At 46.8% G+C, this 18,457-nt stretch overlaps 1 protein-coding gene and 1 pseudogene across 2 annotated transcripts; both read left to right on the forward strand.

The window, feature by feature from the left end:
* The window catches only part of LOC123142600 (probable LRR receptor-like serine/threonine-protein kinase At3g47570), a 38,105-nt pseudogene extending 36,693 nt beyond the window's left edge, over nt 1-1,412 (forward strand).
* Nucleotides 1,413-8,850: 7,438 nt separating this feature from the next.
* On the forward strand, nt 8,851-12,845 carry LOC123144833 (receptor kinase-like protein Xa21). 2 transcript variants are annotated; one of them, XM_044564077.1, is made up of 3 exons: nt 8,851-9,145; nt 9,385-12,333; nt 12,415-12,845. In XM_044564077.1, the coding sequence occupies exons 2-3, from the start codon at nt 9,399-9,401 to the stop codon at nt 12,783-12,785; spliced, it is 3,306 nt and encodes a 1,101-aa protein (XP_044420012.1). In that variant the 5' UTR covers nt 8,851-9,145; nt 9,385-9,398; the 3' UTR covers nt 12,786-12,845. The 2 variants fall into 2 exon arrangements, with proteins under 2 accessions (XP_044420012.1, XP_044420011.1); XM_044564076.1 differs by lacking the exon at nt 8,851-9,145 and having other exon boundaries at nt 9,152-12,333.
* Nucleotides 12,846-18,457: the final 5,612 nt, after the last annotated feature.

The raw sequence follows: 18,457 nt of genomic DNA on the forward strand, positions 1-18,457 counted from the left end.
GCTCTAACAATCTTGAAGGCCTCATACCACCGAACTTAGGAAGCCTCCAACAGCTTACATTTTTTAATCTTAGCCACAATAATCTCCAAGGTGAGATACCTCAGATTAGCGCCCTTAAACAACTCACTACTTTAGATCTTTCTTCAAATAAGCTCACAGGGCATATTCCAGATTCTTTGGGCCAATGTTCCGGCTTAGTGAGTCTACAAATGGACCAAAACTTTCTGTCAGGAAACATCCCAATAACTTTTGGTAAACTGTTGTCTCTGAGTATGCTAAATCTTTCACACAACAACTTGTCAGGCACCATCCCGTTAGCTCTAAGCAAACTAGAGTACCTCGTCAATCTTGACCTTTCATATAATCATCTTGAAGGAGAATTACCGAGGAATGGAGTATTCGAAAATTCTACAGCTGTTTCACTTGTGGGTAATTGGAGGCTTTGTGGAGGTGCCATGGATCTTCATATGCCCATGTGTCCTGCTGTTTCTCAGAGGCCAGAGACACAATACTATTTGGTCAGAGTGTTGATTCCATTATTTGGCTTCGCGTCACTTGTAATGCTGACTTACATTATATTCTTTGGGAAGAAGACGTCAAGAAGAACATACTCAATTTTGCTTTCTTTTGGCAAGAAATTCCCTAGAGTTGCTTATAATGATCTAGCTCGAGCTACAGGGAAGTTCTCAGAGTTAAACCTTGTCGGAAGAGGAAGCTATAGTTCAGTCTACAGAGGAAAGTTAACTCAAGCTAAAATACAAGTGGCTATTAAGGTTTTTGACCTTGGTATGAAATGTGCAGACAGAAGTTTTGTAACAGAATGCGAGGTTTTGAGTAGAATTCGGCACAGGAACCTTGTACCTATCCTAACTGCATGTTCGACAATAGACAATAGTGGTGACGCTTTCAAAGCTCTAGTTTACAAATTCATGGCTAATGGGAATTTGGACACATGGTTGCACAACACATACTCGGGTAGTTCTTCGAAATGTTTGAGCTTAGCTCAAAGAGTAAACATAGCCATCGATATAGCCGATGCACTGGCTTATTTACACAATGGTTGTGAAAGGCAGATTATACATTGTGATCTGAAGCCAACAAATATCCTACTTGACGATGATATGAATGCTTATTTGGGAGACTTCGGCATTTCAAGCCTCATCGGACATTCAAGCTTAGTCACCTCAATTGGGCTGAAGGGAACGATAGGGTACATAGCTCCAGGTATAGTAATTCCAGTGACTTCCGTTTTTGATGGCCATGTATTATTTACAGTATATTAATTACTAATTTTATCTCTTGACAGAGTATGCTCAAAGTGGCCAGGCATCAATCCGTGGGGATGTTTACAGTTTTGGAATAGTACTCCTGGAGATGCTCATTGGCAAAAGACCGACAGACCCTATGTTTGAGAACGAACTCAACATGGTTAACTTTGTGGAGAGGAACTATCCAGATAAGATAATACATATTATTGATGCACGCCTGCGTGGAGAATGCAAGGGCTATATCCAAGCGAACATTGGAACAGAAAATGCGGCATATGGATGCCAGTTGTCACTCATGCAAGTCGCTCTTTCCTGTACATGTCAAATCCCAAGGGAACGCATGAACATAAGAGAAGTAACCAATACGTTGCATTCAATCAGAACATCATACATTAGAGCAACCAAGCAAGAGCAAGTAATGCTTCGCTAGAGTGGTTTACAATGGGTCATCCATGATCTCATGTTATAGCGGGTTGAGTTTATCCCTCAAATTGAGTATTGACAGTAGCATATATAATAGAAGAAGCGAAATGAGCCACGAGTACACGGAGTAACTTGCAGAATTTGGGGTTACTAATGTATGCTGCTAAGAGCTGACTCATAGGAGTACTAACATTTTTTCTTTGACAGCTAGAGGTACTAAGACTTTGGTTCAGCATGGTTTATATATCCGCGTCTCAGATTACTTGGTGAAACACCACCTGTAACACACATTGATTAACTCTGTACCACAACTGCAAGTTAATTAGCAAACGCTTGGTCTTGAATCCAAGCTGCAAACTACTGGGTCTTCTCACTTGTATACTATTGTACCAGAAGGATACTTGGCGTGTTACTGCAGGAAACTAAATAAAATACTGTTGACTAATAGTGCTCTCTGTTAGATATGTATAGTTCTTTGTGTACATCCCCGTTGTATAAGGGGCCTTTCTGCACTTTACCACATCTGTATATGTACTGGTCTTTGGCCCTCAGTAAATCTAGTTGCTGATTATCCAACATGGTATCAGATGCTAGGGTAGCCCCTTCCTCCCGCACGATGCAACTCCGTGCACTTCGTACCTAGCCTCCGGCCGCAGTCTCCGGCAGCCCCGCAGCTGTCCCTGGCCACCTCCTCTCCTTCCTCTGGCGCAGCTTTGCTCCGCCCCGACTCGGTCACTGCTTCGCGCCGTGCTTTGCCCCGGTCGTGGCAGTCCGGATCCGCCCCAACTGCCGCCGATCTGCGCCGTCCCCGACCACCGCAGCTCGGATCCGCCGGCCGCTGCGGCTCTACTCCGCCCCGGCGGAGCCACTCCTGCTCTGCCCCGGCCGTCGCTGCTCTGCGCCACTTCCGGCCGCCGCCGCTCGGATCTACCAGCTGTTGCAGCTCTGCTCCGCCCCGGCGCCGCCGCCGTGTCTTCGTCCCGGTCAGGTTGGCTCCCGACCCCCGCAGCCGCCCGCTCGCTCGCTCGTTGACTTCCGTTTCGTGAACAAGGGCTGCGAGCAGTTTGGGTCTCCAGACTCTGTTCGGGCCTCTCTCTCTCTGCGGATTCAGTTCGGGCCTCTCCGTCCGGATTCAGTTCGGGCCTTCTGTAAAAAAAACAGAGTGACTTCCTGATGTCCTCTCCGGGCTACGTCGCTGTTCCTCGTTGTTCCGTGATCTTCGGTGGCACCAACTATGCTGAGTTTGTGGGCTTCATGCACATCCATATGCGTGGACTTCTTCTGTGGGGTGTTCTGTCTGGCGAGGTCCCTTGTCCGCCATGTCCTGCTGCGCCAGTGGTCCCAATTCCACCAGTGCCGCCAGTCCTTGCTGCTGATGCTTCTCAGGCTGACCGGGATGCCGCCAAGGCCCTAGATGATGTTGCGGTTGATGCTTATGATCAGCAGGTCTCTGCTTATTCAGATGCTCTTTCTGTGTAATGTGATGACCTGTCTGCTTACACTCAGTGGTGCAATGATGATGCTCGTGCTGCTGCTGTTCTCACTGCGAGTGTCCTCCCTCAGTTTGCTTCGGAGTTCATGGGACTTCGCACAGTTGCAGCGATGTGGTCTTACCTCTGTCAGCGCTATCAGCCCTCTGGTGATGCTCTCTACCTCTCTGTGGTGCGTCAGGAGGACGCCCTCCAGCAAGGTGATTCTTCTGTTGACGAGTTCTATTCATAGTGCTCTGCCATCTGGCGCCAACTTGACTCTCTTCGGACAGTTGTTTGTGGAACCTGCCGTTGTTGTCAGACTACTCGGTCTGATCTGGAGTTTTAGAGGGCTCATGAGTTCTTATCTCATCTCCGGTCTGAGTTTGAGCCTCGACGGGCGCACCTGCTTGCTCGTGGCCGTGTTCCTATCTCGGAGGTCCTTGCCGAGCTTCGTTCTGAGGAGACCCGCCTTCGCTCTGCTGGGTTGCTTCTGGTTCCGTCAGTATTGGCCGCCCGAGCTCCTGTGTCATCTGCGCGCCTTACTGCTCCGCCGCTCCTGCCTACTCCTCCAGGGGGTGAGCCGTCCTCCTTATGCTGAGAAGGGCACGTCGCGCCGTGACACTTTCTGTGGTTACTGCTCCCGGCCAGGTCACCCAGAGTCTGATTGTCGCCAGAAGAAGCGAGATCAGAGGCGCTCCTCTTCCAGTGGGACTCTTGTGTCTTCCTCGACTGCGTCACTCACTGACCAGGATATTGTACGCCTCAAGCGTCTACTTGCTTCCTCTGGCTCCTCGTTGACTGGTTCCGTTGCAGCTGTGACTGCCTCCCCTTCTCCACCACTGTCGGCATCTTCACAGTCAGGTACATCTTCGTGGGTTCTGGATTCTGGAGTTTCCTTTCATATGTCTTCTGATTCTTCCGCGCTGTCTTCTCTCCGACCTCTTGATTCGCCTGTTAATGTTCTTACCGCCGATAGCACACCTCTTCCTGTTGCTAGTCGTGGTATTCTTTCCACTCCATCTTTTTTCGTTCCGAGTGTTTCACATGTTCCTCGCCTTACCATGAATCTTTTTTCCGCTGCCCAACTTACTGATTCTGGTTGTCGTGTCATTCTTGATACCGACTCTTGCTCCATTCAGGATCGTCGCACCAAGGCTTTGGTTGGTGCTGGCCCCCGGCGCCGTGAGTCAGAGGGCCTTTGGGAGGTTGACTGGCTGTGTGTTCCTTCCACTGCCACCACTTCTGCCAGCTCTCATGCTCTTGCTGCCTCTTCGTCTGCGTCCTTCCAACAGTGGCATCATCGCCTTGGTCACATTTGTGGCTCTTGCTTGTCTTCTTTAGTTCGTCAGGGCCTCTTAGGGTCTGTATCTGGAGATGTCTTTACATTGTAATGGTTGCAGACTTGGCAAACAGACTCAGTTACCTTACCCTACCAGTGAGTCGGTATCTCAGCGTCCTTGCTCCCTTTGATTCGAAAGGTGGTCATCGCTATTATGTTTTGTTCATTGATGATTTCTCTTGCTACACTTGGCTCTACTTCATGAAATCTCATAGCGAGGTTCTCCCTATATACAAACGATTTGCTGCCATGGTTCACACCCAGTTTTCCACGCCCATTCGTACCTTTCATGCTGACTCTGCTGACGAGTATATCTCTCAGCTGTTGCGTGGTTTTCTCGCGGAACAGGGTACTCTTGCCCAGTTCTCTTGTCCTGGTGCTCATGCTCAGAATGGCGTTGCCGAACATAAGCATCGTCATTTGCTTGAGACGGCTCGTGCACTGATGATTGCTGCTTCCCTTCCACCCCATTTTTGGGCTGAGGCTGTTTCTGCATCCACCTGTCTCATCAACATTCAGCCATCGACTGCTTTGCAGGGTGGTATTCCTATGGAGTGTCTCACTGGTCGCTCTCCTGACTACTCTGCTCTTCGTATGTTTGGATGTGTGTGCTATGTCCTTCTTGCCCCACGAGAGCGCACCAAACTGACTGCTCAGTCGGTTGAATGTGTTTTCCTTGGCTACAGTGATGAGCACAAGGGCTATCGCTCTTGGGACCCTATTGGTCGTCGCTTGCGCATTTCGCGTGACGTGACCTTTGACGAGTCTCGCTCTTACTACCCACGTCCTTCTTCCTCGACCTTCTCTGTGGACGATATTTCCTTTCTTCTCCTTCCCGATACACCTGGCTATGTGCCTCACGTTTCACCTCTTCCTCCTACACCTCTCATTCATTCTCATTCACCACCGACACCATCTTCTCCATCCTCCTCCTCCACCTCTACACCACCATCTCCCGTCCATCACCCTCTCTCACCGTTTCATCTCCACTATACTCGTCGCCCTCGTACTGAGGATGCTTCCCCTGACGGTGCACCTCCGTTCACGCCTACCCCGTTTCATAACCTCCGTGCCCGGCCTTGCCCACCGCCTGATCGCTATTCTCCTGATCGGTACGGTCTCTCTGTTATTGCTGAGCCCACTTCCTATCGTACTGCCATGACTCAGCCTGAATGGCAGCTTGCGATGGCCGAAGAGCTTGCTGCCCTTGAGCGCTCTGGCACATGGGATCTGGTTTCCCTCCCTTCCTGTGTTCGTCCCATTACCTGCAAGTGGGTCTACAAGATCAAGACTCGCTCCGATGGTTCTCTTGAGCGTTACAAAGCCCGTCTTGTGGCCCGTGGCTTTCAGCAGGAGCAGGGACGCGATTATGATGAGACATTCACTCCTGTGGCCCATATGACCACTGTCCGCACTCTCCTTGCTGTGGCTTCTGTTCGTCATTGGTCCATCTCTGAACTTGATGTCCAGAACGCTTTCCTCAATGGCGAGTTACGTGAGGAGGTTTATATGCAGCCACCACCGGGGTACTATGCTCCTGATGGCATGGTCTGTAGACTTCGTCGCTCCCTCTATGGTCTTAAACAGGCCCCTCGCGTCAGGTTTGAGCGTTTTGCCTCTGTGGTGACTGCCGCTGGTTTCTTGCCCAGTGATCATGATCCCGCGTTGTTTGTCCACACGTCTCCTCGTGGTCGAACTCTTCTTCTTCTCTGTGTTGATGACATGATCATCACTGGTGACAACTCTGAGTACATTGCCTTTGTTAAGGCTCGCCTTCGAGACCAGTTCCTCATGACTGATCTTGGTCCTCTTCGCTATTTTCTTGGGATTGAGATCTCCTCGGCCTCTGATGGCTTCTACATCTCCCAAGAAAAATATATTCAGGATCTTCTTGCTCGTGCTGCTCTCGGTGATGAACGCACAGCTATGACTCCTATGGAGCTCAACGTTCAGCTTCATGCCTCTGATGGTGACCCTCTTCCTAATCCCACTCGCTATCGTCACCTCGTTGGCAGCCTTGTCTATCTTGCTGTTACGCGTCCTGACATCTCCTATCCTGTCCACATCCTGAGTCAGTTTGTTTCAGCCCCCACCTCTGTCCACTATAGTCACCTTCTCCGTGTTCTACGATATCTTCGTGGCACGATCTCTCAACGCCTTTTCTTAACCCGCTCCAGCTCTCTTGAGGTCCAGGCCTACTCTGATGCTACCTGGGCTAGTGATCCCTCTGATCGACGCTCGCTGTCTGCTTACTGTGTCTTTCTTGGTGGCTCTCTTATTGCCTGGAAGACAAAGAAACAGACTGCAGTTTCTCGCTCGAGTACAGAGGCTGAGTTGCGAGCCATGGCTATGTTGACGGCTGAGGTGATCTGGTTACGGTGGTTGCTTGAGGATTTTGGTGTGTCTGCTACTACCTACACTCCCCTACTGTCTGACAGTACCGGTGCTATCAGTATTGCGCATGACCCTGTGAAGCATGAGCTCACCAAGCACATCGGTGTGGATGCCCACTTTGTGCGTGCTGCTGTGCAGGATCAGACTCTCGCTCTTCACTATGTGCCCTCTGAGTTACAGTTGGCTGACTTCTTCACGAAGGCACAGACTCGAGCACAACATGGTTTTTTCCTCTCCAAACTCAGTGTTGTTGATCCACCATGAGTTGGGGGGGGGGGTGTTAGATGTGTATAGTTTCTTGTGTACATCCCCGTTGTATAAGGGACCTTTCTGCACTTTACCACATCTGTATATGTACTGGCCTTTGGCCCTCAGTAAAGCTAGTTGCTGATTATCCAACACTCTCAATATGCCAAGCAATTAAAAAAAACTAAAAGAGAGCAACTGAATGCACTGAACAGTTAATTTCTTTTTGTCCCCAAGAACATACTGTCAAAATTTGGTGTGTTTCGCATTTTACCAAATATTTTCAGATAAACACCCTTTTCCTGTAACATATAATCCAAAATGATATGCCATAGAGGAAACAATTCCTTGTAGGCCAACAAAATATAGGAAACAAATGACACAATCTTTTGGGAGATGAGAGCCAGATCTACGGATGAAAAATATTAAGAATTACTATGAGGGAAACAAATCATATGACTAAACATTCAATGAACTCAAAGGAATAATTTTTTTAATACCGTGTGTGGATACCTATGCGAAGAAAAGTGCTCCAACTATGACCCCGTATTTCTATACATGCACGATAAGGGCATCTCTAGCCGATCCTTTAAAAAAATTTAGAGGAGCAAAATGAACAGCTAACAGCTAACGCCACTTCTCGGGATAATTTTGACGAGTTGGGTAGCGGTGCCACCTCTACCTGCCACCGCTACCCAACCTTGCCATCGTCGGCACCACTACCCTTGATTCCGTACGGAACGGAACCGGAAGGCAACTCCGCTACCCAGCTAGCCACTGCTACCGGCTCGACGTCGTCGGAATCGATCTCTGCGTCGCCGCCTATGCCAAGGAAAAGGTTGGGGATGAAAAGCTTGCTCCGGACCGCCGTGCCGTCAAAGGCCGGCAACAAGGCCCCAGCGGCTGCGATGATGCCCAGTTGCCCTCATGGTGCTCCGACCAGCGACAAGTGGGCGAGGAAGCCGACAGAGGCGATGGATGCGCTCACCGAGGCAGCAATGAAGAAGAAGATTGATGATGGTTTGCAGCTGTGGGGTTTGAGATTGTTATTGTTGATTGTAGTGTGAAGGAGGGGGGTTGGGATGGGGGGGGAGGTGTGTGTTTTGCAACCTTAATGTCTTAATTGCATTCGTCACACATCCAATGTCTCGACGATCTAGATTATGAATGCAAGTATGAACCATGATTTTTTAATGGATAACACACAAATATCTACTGGAATAGATGTATAGCAAGTCATGTTGTAAATGTTAAAATGAAAATTCAAAGACCCTGAATGAACTATTACGTGGTGCACGCCGCAAGAGATTTCTTCCTGTATCCGACCATGTCCACCCTCAACATAACCTCCGTGGAAGCTACGGCATCCGTATCGTGGCTCTTTCGTCCATATCGAACAGATACACGTTTACTTGACCCGCCAGTCCATCCAAATGACCGAGAAATCGAACCATATCCACACAATACGTTCGCCACTGTAAAGAACCAACCACAATTTTCTTTTGACGAAAAAAAAACGTAACTGAAAAACGGGGACCTCAGACCAGTAAACCGTTCCACATGCTGATGTTTGTCAGCATCGTAACCGCTGGAGAGAGGTCGCACGTCAGTGCAGAAAATCTCTGTCTGTTTCCGGTCGAAAATTATATAACTGGACAATGTGCAGACCTGTGGGATTCAGAGGCTGGATATGTCGCAACAACCTTGTCCAGCTCAAACAGCGACCACACCGGTGGACGACAAAAAGGTGAAAAGTAGCGGTTACTGGAAAGTTTGACCGATTCCAGGTCTTCGATGTAGCAGCGGTCAAGCTAAGATAAGGCGTTGGAATTTCAGATGAGATGCATGTGTGTGGATGTGAGGATGCTGTAAATGTGTTTTTAAACACCTGGGCCATGAGCCAGCTGAGCATCTAGCACACAGTTCACAGCTCGCACACCACCACCCGGCAAAACCAAGCAGAAACGGTGCCCGTACTGTTCTGCTCGCCCGACCGAGCAGAGGTGCGTTTTCTCTCTCTTTGATTATCTCTTTTGGCTTGTATCTTGCTGTCAGACTTGTGGGTGACATGTACTCATTTGCTAAAGTTACTCGACTATGCTTCAAATAACTGAGCGCTAGTCCTCGATGTTAGCATACGTATTGTTCGTTCATAGCTGCTCACAGCATGGGCGCAACGTTCATCCGCTAGTAAACATGCAGTTCATAACTTGCTACCAAGTTTATGATTTAAATTTTGCAGGTGAGCAGGGCCTGATGCGTTCTCCCAAGCAACCGGCGAAGCTCGCCATGCTTTTACTGTTGGCACTGCTGCTGCTTTGTAACGGAGTTGGCAACGTCCATTGCGCAAGGATCCACGAGAGCAGCGTCGATCTGCACGCGCTGCTAGACTTCAAGCAGGGCATCAACAATCCTCAGGAAGCCTTGAGTAGCTGGAACATCACAACCCATTTCTGCCACTGGCATGGTGTCAACTGCACCACGGCACCACCGTTCCGCGTCTCGTCGCTTAAGCTCACTGATTTGGACTTAGCAGGCCAAATCAGCTCCTCTCTTGGAAACTTAACCTTCCTTGGAACGCTTGACCTTTCTTATAATACCTTCGTTGGTCCCTTACCTGTCCTTGGCCATCTCCAACAACTCCAGACACTTTCTCTGAACAACAACAGGTTAAATGGGATGATTCCTGATTCACTTACCAACTGTTCCAGCTTGGACACTTTAGATCTCTCTGTTAACTCGCTAGTGGGTCCAATTCCTCCGAATCTAGACTTTCTTTCAAACCTCACTTACTTAGATCTCTCTAGTAACATGCTAGAGGGTCAAATTCCGCCGAAACTAGTTTCCCTATCAAAGCTGGACACATTAGATCTCTCTAGTAACATGCTAGTGGGTCAAATCCCTCCAAATCTGGATTTGCTTTCATCTCTGACTTACTTAAGTCTCTCTAGTAACATGCTAGTGGGTCAAATTCCTTCGAAACTAGATTCTTTATCAAAGCTGGCCACATTTGATCTCTCCAAGAACAGGCTAGTGGGTCAAATTCCTCCGAAACTAGATTCTTTATCCATGCTGGACACATTAGATCTCTCCCATAACATGCTAGTGGGTCAAATTCCACCGAAGTTAGGCTTTCTTTCAGAATTACGGTACATCGATTTTAGATCAAACAAACTCGAGGGCAACATTCCTAATGAGCTTGGGCAATTGCTAAGTTTACAAGTCTTGCTCCTGGGAGACAATTATCTTTCAGGTGAATTCCCACATTCCATCTTGAATAATTCTACTTCTCTTCAATATCTAAGCTTGGAGATTAATTTGCTAGGCAAGGCATTGCCACCTAATATAGGTGACCTTCGGGGTCTCATAGAGCTTACCATGAGTGGCAACATTTTTGAAGGGCACATCCCAGCTTCCCTGGGCAACGCCACAGGATTAGAAGTGATAGATTTATCAGCTAATAATTTTACTGGGCAAATTCCTAACATCTTCGGAAAGCTTCCAAATCTAACTAATCTAAACCTTCAGCATAACCATCTTGAAACAAAGGACTGGGAATTCTTCAATGCATTGACGAACTGTCGTTCTCTAAAATCACTCGGACTGGCTTACAACCAGCTGCAGGGATCTATACCGCACTCTGTCGGTAACCTATCCAACAAACTAGAAAAACTTCACTTCACGAAAAATAGCTTATTAGAACAAGTACCCCAGAGCATAGGAAACCTTAGTGCATTAAATCAACTGGCACTAGGTAGAAACAACTTAAGTGGCACAATAGAAGGATGGCTTGGAAACCTAAATGGCCTTCAACTTTTAAATCTCCGCTCAAACCGCTTCATCGGCCAAATCCCACCCTCTATTAGCAATCTTACTCGGTTGTTAAATCTTTATCTTGATGATAATGAATTTGAGGGCGTCATACCGCCCAGCTTGGCAAACCTCCCACTCTTAGTGCTAGTACTTAGCTCTAACAATCTTGAAGGCCTCATACCACCCAACATAGGAAGCCTCCAACAGCTTACAGTTTTAAATTTTAGCCACAATAATCTCCAAGGTGAGATACCTCAGATTAGCGCCCTTAAACAACTCACTACTTTAGATCTTTCTTCAAATAAGGTCACAGGGCATATTCCAGATTCTTTGGGCCAATGTTCCGGCTTAGTGAGTCTACAAATGGACCAAAACTTTCTGTCAGGAAACATCCCAACAACTTTTGGGAAACTGTTGTCTCTGAGTATGCTAAATCTTTCACACAACAACTTGTCAGGCGCCATCCCGTTAGCTCTAAGCAAACTAGAGTACCTCGTCAATCTTGACCTTTCATATAATGATCTTGAAGGAGAATTACCAAGGAATGGAGTATTTGGAAATGCTACAGCTGTTTCAGTTGAGGGTAATTGCGGGCTTTGTGGAGGTGCGGTGGGTCTTCACATGCCCATGTGTCGTGTTGTTTCTTGGAGGTCAGAGGCACAATACTATTTAGTCAGAGCACTGATTCCATTATTTGGATTCACGTCAGTTGTAATGCTAACTTACATTATATTCTTTGGGAAGAAGACATCAAGAAGAACATACTCAATTTTGCTTTCTTTTGGCAAGAAATTTCCTAGAGTTGCTTACAATGATCTAGCTCGAGCTACAGGGAATTTCTCTGAGTTAAACGTTGTTGGAAGAGGAAGTTATGGTTCCGTGTACAGAGGAAAGTTAACTCAAGCTAAAATACAGGTGGCTATTAAGGTTTTTGACCTTGATATGAAATGTGCAGACAAAAGTTTTGTAACGGAATGCGAGGTTCTGAGTAGAATTCGGCACCGGAACCTTGTACCTATCCTCACTGCATGTTTGACAATAGACAATAATGGTGATGCTTTCAAAGCTCTAATTTACGAATTCATGCCTAACGGGAATTTGGACACATGGCTGCATAATATATATTCCGGCAGTTCATCGAAATGTTTGAGCTTAGCTCAAAGAGCAAGCATAGCTACCAATATAGCCGATGCATTGGCTTATTTACACAACGATTGTGAAAGGCAGATTGTACATTGTGATCTGAAGCCAACTAATATCCTTCTTGACGATGATATGAATGCTTATTTGGGAGACTTCGGCATTGCAAGCCTCATCGGACATTCAAGCTTAGTCACCTCAAGTGGGCTGAAGGGAACAATAGGGTACATAGCTCCAGGTACATTAATTCCCGCACTTTCATTTTTGATGATCATCTATTACTTATAGTGTATTAATTGCCAATTTTATCTCTTCGCAGAGTATGCTCAAAGTGGCCATGCATCAATCCGTGGGGATGTTTATAGTTTTGGAATAGTACTCCTGGAGATGCTCATTGGCAAAAGACCAACAGACCCTATGTTTGAGAACGAACTCAACATGGTCAACTTTGTGGAGAGGAACTATCCAGATAAGATACTAGATATTATTGATGTGTGCTTGCGTGGGGAATGCAAGGGCTATATCCAAGCGAACATTGGAACAGAAAATGTGACATATGGATGCTTGTTATCACTCATGCAAGTTGCTCTTTCCTGTACATGTCAGATCCCAGGGGAACGCATGAATATAAGAGAAGCAACCAATAAGTTGCATTCAATTAGAACATCGTACATTAGAGCAACCAAGTGAGAGCAAGTCATGCTTCACTAGAGTGGTTTACAATGGGTCATGATTTCATGTTTGAGTTTATCCCTTGTATTGAGAGTAGGCATAAATAGGAGAAGAAGTGAAATCAGCCACGAGTACACGGAGTAACTTGCAGAATTTAGGGTTACTTTTTTAATACAGAATTTAGAGTTACTAATGGATGCATGTTGTTGCTAAGTGCTGACGCATAGGAGTACTAGTAGTAACATTTTTTCTTCGATAGCTAGAGGCGGGTTTGGTTCAGGTTATATCTCTTCGCCTCAGATTACGTGGTGAAACACCACCTATAACACACATTAATTTAGCAAACGCTTGGTCTTAAATCCAAACTGCAAACTACCGAGCCTTAGGCCAACTCCAACGCGGGTGACCCATTTGGTCCGACATGTTCGTTCAGGCCAAAACAAATAGAAACAATAGCCCAACGTGCCAACGCATCCGCAAATTGCATATGCTCGATGTCCGTCTGGACACATTTCCGGCTCAAATTTGTGTCAATTTGCGTCCACGCGGACACGAGACATACCCCTGCCCGTCCCCTAGGTGTCCACCGCGGGACCGTGCTTTGATCGTCCACCTACCACCGCCCTGTCGTATTAAATGGAGATGCATGCGCCTTGGCCCGCACACCAACATTAGCTTGAGGTCCTTTTTTATCCAAGGTGGGAGGCGCCCGGGGCAGCCCACTTCTTCTCCCACAGTTTCGTCTTCACTTGCCCCCCATTCGCCCGAGAAGTAAGAAATACCTAGCCGCTGATAGGGTTCTTCGGCAAGCTCGGCCGCGGCGGCAAGCACAGCGGCGAGGCGGCATCGCCGTCGTCAGGAAGGCATGTGCCGCCAGCTTCACCATCGCGTCGGCGCAGCCGAGGGAGGGGGGACACCAGCCTCATTGTCCGTGCATGCGGCTATACCTCCCAATCCACCGGTGTGTCTACCACTAGCAGCACCGCATCTCGGCACCGCGGCCGGATGTGAACCTGCCGTACGGCTGGCACCTCAACCGCGGTAGGGTGCCGGTGCCAGTGGTGCCACGCCCGGCCCGCGCGCGGATGGAGGATATCCGCCACCGCGTGCTGCCCTCCCTGCTAATCTGCGCGGACACCTGGACTACGCGGTGCATCCCTCCTATTGGGACGCATGGTTTGCCAGCGAACACGAGGCCGTCGCCGCCAAGGCTTGATTCCACTGGCTGCAGTGACCCCTCCACCACCACCGCTGGTGGTGAAGGAGGAGCAGCAGGAGAGGTCGTGTACTTGGTTGCCCTCGAGGAGGCCAACTGGCGGCAATATGAGGAGTGTCCACGCTTTAGAACGAGAAGCGGTGGCCTGGCCTCACGCAGGCGCTGGTGGAAAGCACGGCTAGCGTGGCCGGTGTGGAGGCCAACACATGTGAAAGCACATTTGCTCCCTTGGTCGTTTTGATAATTCATGTCAATATACGTGTTGTTGGACTAACATTTTCATCTAGTATATTTTAGCAAGAGTTCACATTGGCTTAAATGGATGGAGATGTGGACCCCTCAAACTACAAAGGATAAGCATTGCCAAAAACTTCAAGACTCTACATTTTTGGTTAAGTGATCAAAGATCACATTGAGTCCATAGGAAAACCAATACTATTAATAGGAGATGAGGTTTTGATCATGAGTCATTTGCTCAAGTGCTCAAAGATATTGGTCAAAAACCCTCAAGCACTTTCCCACATTCCAAACTGTCCAAACCCTAAGACCAATCTCGGTCCCACCAAAATGCTCGTATCTGGACCCACAGAGATACACCAGACAGTGCCATAAGCCAAAACCTAGAAACTTGGTTATACCGAGATGACATTGTATTGCCGCAGGATGGTCCTAACACGACACATGTATAGGAGACCAATCGACCAAACTGTGTGCAATGCATGAATCGCAAATGGTATCGTAACAAAACCGTCACCAATAAAATGAATTGTGTGTGATGACGGAGACATCAAGCACTATTCAGATTAGAGCTGTGTGTGCGATACGTGGCATACAGTTGATCATACGAACTATTTGTGATTAGCCAAAATAGAAACAGTCAGCCAAATCAAGGTGTGTGCGATAGAAGGCATACAGTTCGCTCAGATGAACTGTTTGCGATGAGCCAAAACAACAGAAACGGTCAGCCAGATCAAGGTGTTTGCGATAGACGGCATACCGTTCACTTGGATGAACTGTTTGCGGCGAGCCAAAACAAACACAAATGATTCAGCTTAACAAGATGTGTGTGATACGCGGCAAACATGTAAGTAATCAAAATTGTGTGGGAGGACCGATAATAACACAGACGATTCCTGCTAATAAGCCGTGTGTGTTGTGGACAAACATTTGCTGGTATAAAATTGTTAGTGATTGATGAAATCATCACCGGCAAGTTTCGTAGTTTAGTCCATGTGCGATGTGATTTGCTGTGTCCGCACAGCATCTATGCTTTTTCTACAGAATAACAACATATATACTTATCAGAACATGATTGCATAATCAAATAAAACACCCAATTACATAAGTGACTACACACATAACAAAATTCTAATTTCGAGGCTTTAGGGTTAGGATGCTCTTATCAAAATCCATTGATTATTTTTCCATGTGTGCTCTCATTGTAGTGAACTACGAGAGCATGAACGGAAAAATATGATCACATAGAAATATATTGCATTATGTACGAGTTAATAAAAAAATGTCTTCAAGCCGATAGGTGGTCAACAAGAAAGTTTGTTTCATTTTACGAAACGAATACCTTTGCCTTTTGGATCATCTCAATCCCATGTCATGCGGACGCCGTCCGCTTGCATCCGTAGTCGGACAATACTCCACATGTATAACAACATGACATTTCAAAGAAAAAAGAAAACAATGCCATTTCAAACATTATATCACAAATACCAGAAATATTGCAAGGTTCAAATTCATCTTCTTCAGAATCTGGGTCATGCATTATTTCTGCGAAAGGAACAGCCACTGAGAAGTCATCTATCGGCTTGATACCATGACTTCCTAATAATCTGTCATATGAAGTTCCAAACTGAAATTCAACTTCTGCAGAGCCTTTTCCATTCAGTTGTAGACGTCTACGCTGATTAGCAAACCATTCACTTCTGCGCACTAAATATAGGGCAAACCTCATTACCTTGAGCACACTTGCTTTCTAAACAAAGAACCTGGCAAATTTAATCTTTGGTGTGGTGCTTCGGTACTCATTCAAAATACTTTCTGTGAGATGAAGATCAAGGCATTCAATGTGATTGTTATATTGCACCACATTTTTCACTTTCGGGCATGCTTGTATATGCAAACAAAGACAACATATTAGTGTCTAGCTGCAGTTTTGAACACTACGGACCTCTTTGATTTGCAAGGCTAATAAAATACACGAATAGAGTGACATGACATCTTCAATCATTCATGATTCACATTTGGAATATATATATTAAAATCCTCGAAATTTCCTTTAAAAATCATACTATAGTTGTCATTGTATTCATGGGTAAGAGTAACAACAAATTAAACCCCCTTATGGTTAACAATTAACAGGAAAGGAGCATCACCTCGATGTATAGCTTCTTCGTGCACAGAAAGCATGTAAGGAATCTAACAACTTCATCCAGATCAGGGCCGATAGATTGTAGTGTCAAGATCTTCACTGTGCGCAGATATGGTGTCAAGTTTGTGGGAATCATTTTCTGGATGACAGCCGAACATAGATCAATAAAAAATAGATAAAATGTGATGTCCAATAAGAAGAAGAAGAAGAAGAAGAAGAAGAAGAAGAAGAAGAAGACTGTTTTACCTGAACGAACAAGTTGGGAGACATCACAAGAATAGTCTAACACTGTCAATTTCGATATGGTGGACCTTTATTGCAAAACATGGCTCAAGGATTTTGGATGCATAAGAAGAATGCATGCTTATTATAAGGGAAGGCTAGCAATTGACTGGAAAGCGACCAACTAGACAACACAAAGATGATAATCATGCTTGGTGAATAGGTAACAATTAAGTGGTAACATGAGCGGGATACTAACACTCCAAAGTTATAATACCATCAAGGCCGAGTTGGAATTTCATAACATCTGTAAGCATGTGCCAAGTCTAATCACTTGAAACCTACAAAGGGACATATCATGCTAACATACCGCATTTTGATTCAGTTTGAATGCATGTTCATATTGAAGATTACACATTGTACCATTCTAGTTAATGAAGAATTAGCATGGCAAATCTTGAATCACTAAATTTGTATTATGCACAAGATTACTAACACAATATGTTATAACGAGAACATGTCAATAAATATTTGTACATTTTTTCCTTCTGAAAAGGAGGTTCAAAATCCGTCATCTGCATCATTGTAAAATGGAGTCCGACGAGCAGCCGGAGCCGCGGGCGGTGGCCAACGATTGGGAGGCCGGTCTGTCCGGCACTGCCGACACACAGCTCATCTACAAGATGATGATTTATCTATGTAATATGTAGTAGTACATAACTTTTGGGTGTTGCATGGTGTAGTATGGGTTTGAGGATTACTGTTTGAGGTATGTTGTTGCAACTGAAAAAAAAGAGAGGTGACCGGTGTCGGCGTTCTGGGAACCAGGGTACCCAGACTTGCCTGCCTGTGGCCCACGACGTGGCTCCATCTACGGCATGGTACGACCCATCTACAACACCTCCAAGACAAGACCCTCGCGAGGTGGACGACATCTAGATCTCTGGAGGGAGCGGCCTCACCAGGCTGGCTCCCGAGGAGCGGAGTTCTCTATGCAGGTGCCCACCTCATGAGATTGAGGTGACGCAAGCCATGACGACCAGGGCCAGGCGGGCGCCAGCAGGCGCAGAGCAGCAGGTTTCCTATTTGGTGCTAAGGAGGCAAGTGCGGGCGCGGGGTCCCGAGGAATCACCCAAAGGTTTCCATTCCAGTGCAACGAGACCAAGACCGCCAGGACGGCAGGGCGGATGTCATCATCGAGCACACCGCTGCGTCACAACCAGAGGATTTGCATGCGAAGACCACCTTTTGTCAGGATAAGATGTACTACTTGTACCCTTTCAAATTGGCCACTGTGGGATCCCTTCCCGCTTTCGTTCTCGAGGAAGAGGACCGAGACCACTATAAATATAGGCTAGCCACCACCAAGAGGGGGGATCCGATCCAAACCCTCATGAACTCATCCCCTTATCAGAGCAGGCATCGCGAGGTTGTTCTTCCCCTCTACTAGTTCATCGAGCCAAAAGCAGGAGTAGGGTCTTACACCGCAATGCGGCCCGAACCTGGGTAAACTGCTGTGTCCATTTTCTTCCTTGTTCATCAAGGTAGGCTGTGGGGTTGACGAACTGATTGGCTGGAGAGGTTGAGTTCTTTGCACATACCCTAGAGTTCAAACCTTCTTTGGGTCTGCGGAGCCCTGACTTCGACATTTGGCGCGCCAGGTAGTGATTGCTCTCTGACTATGGCGCCAGAAAAGCTCATGTCTGCTAGGACTACGTCGGTATTTCCCCAAAGAGGAAGGGATGATGCAGCACAACGACGGTAAGTATTTCCCTCCGTGATGAAACCAAGGTTATCGAACCAGTAGGAGAACCAAGCAACACAACGTAAACAACTCCTGCACACAAACAACAAATACTCGCAACCCGA

The sequence above is a fragment of the Triticum aestivum genome, chromosome 6D, assembly GCF_018294505.1.
Source record: "Triticum aestivum cultivar Chinese Spring chromosome 6D, IWGSC CS RefSeq v2.1, whole genome shotgun sequence".
In the NCBI taxonomy this organism is placed as follows: domain Eukaryota; kingdom Viridiplantae; phylum Streptophyta; class Magnoliopsida; order Poales; family Poaceae; genus Triticum; species Triticum aestivum.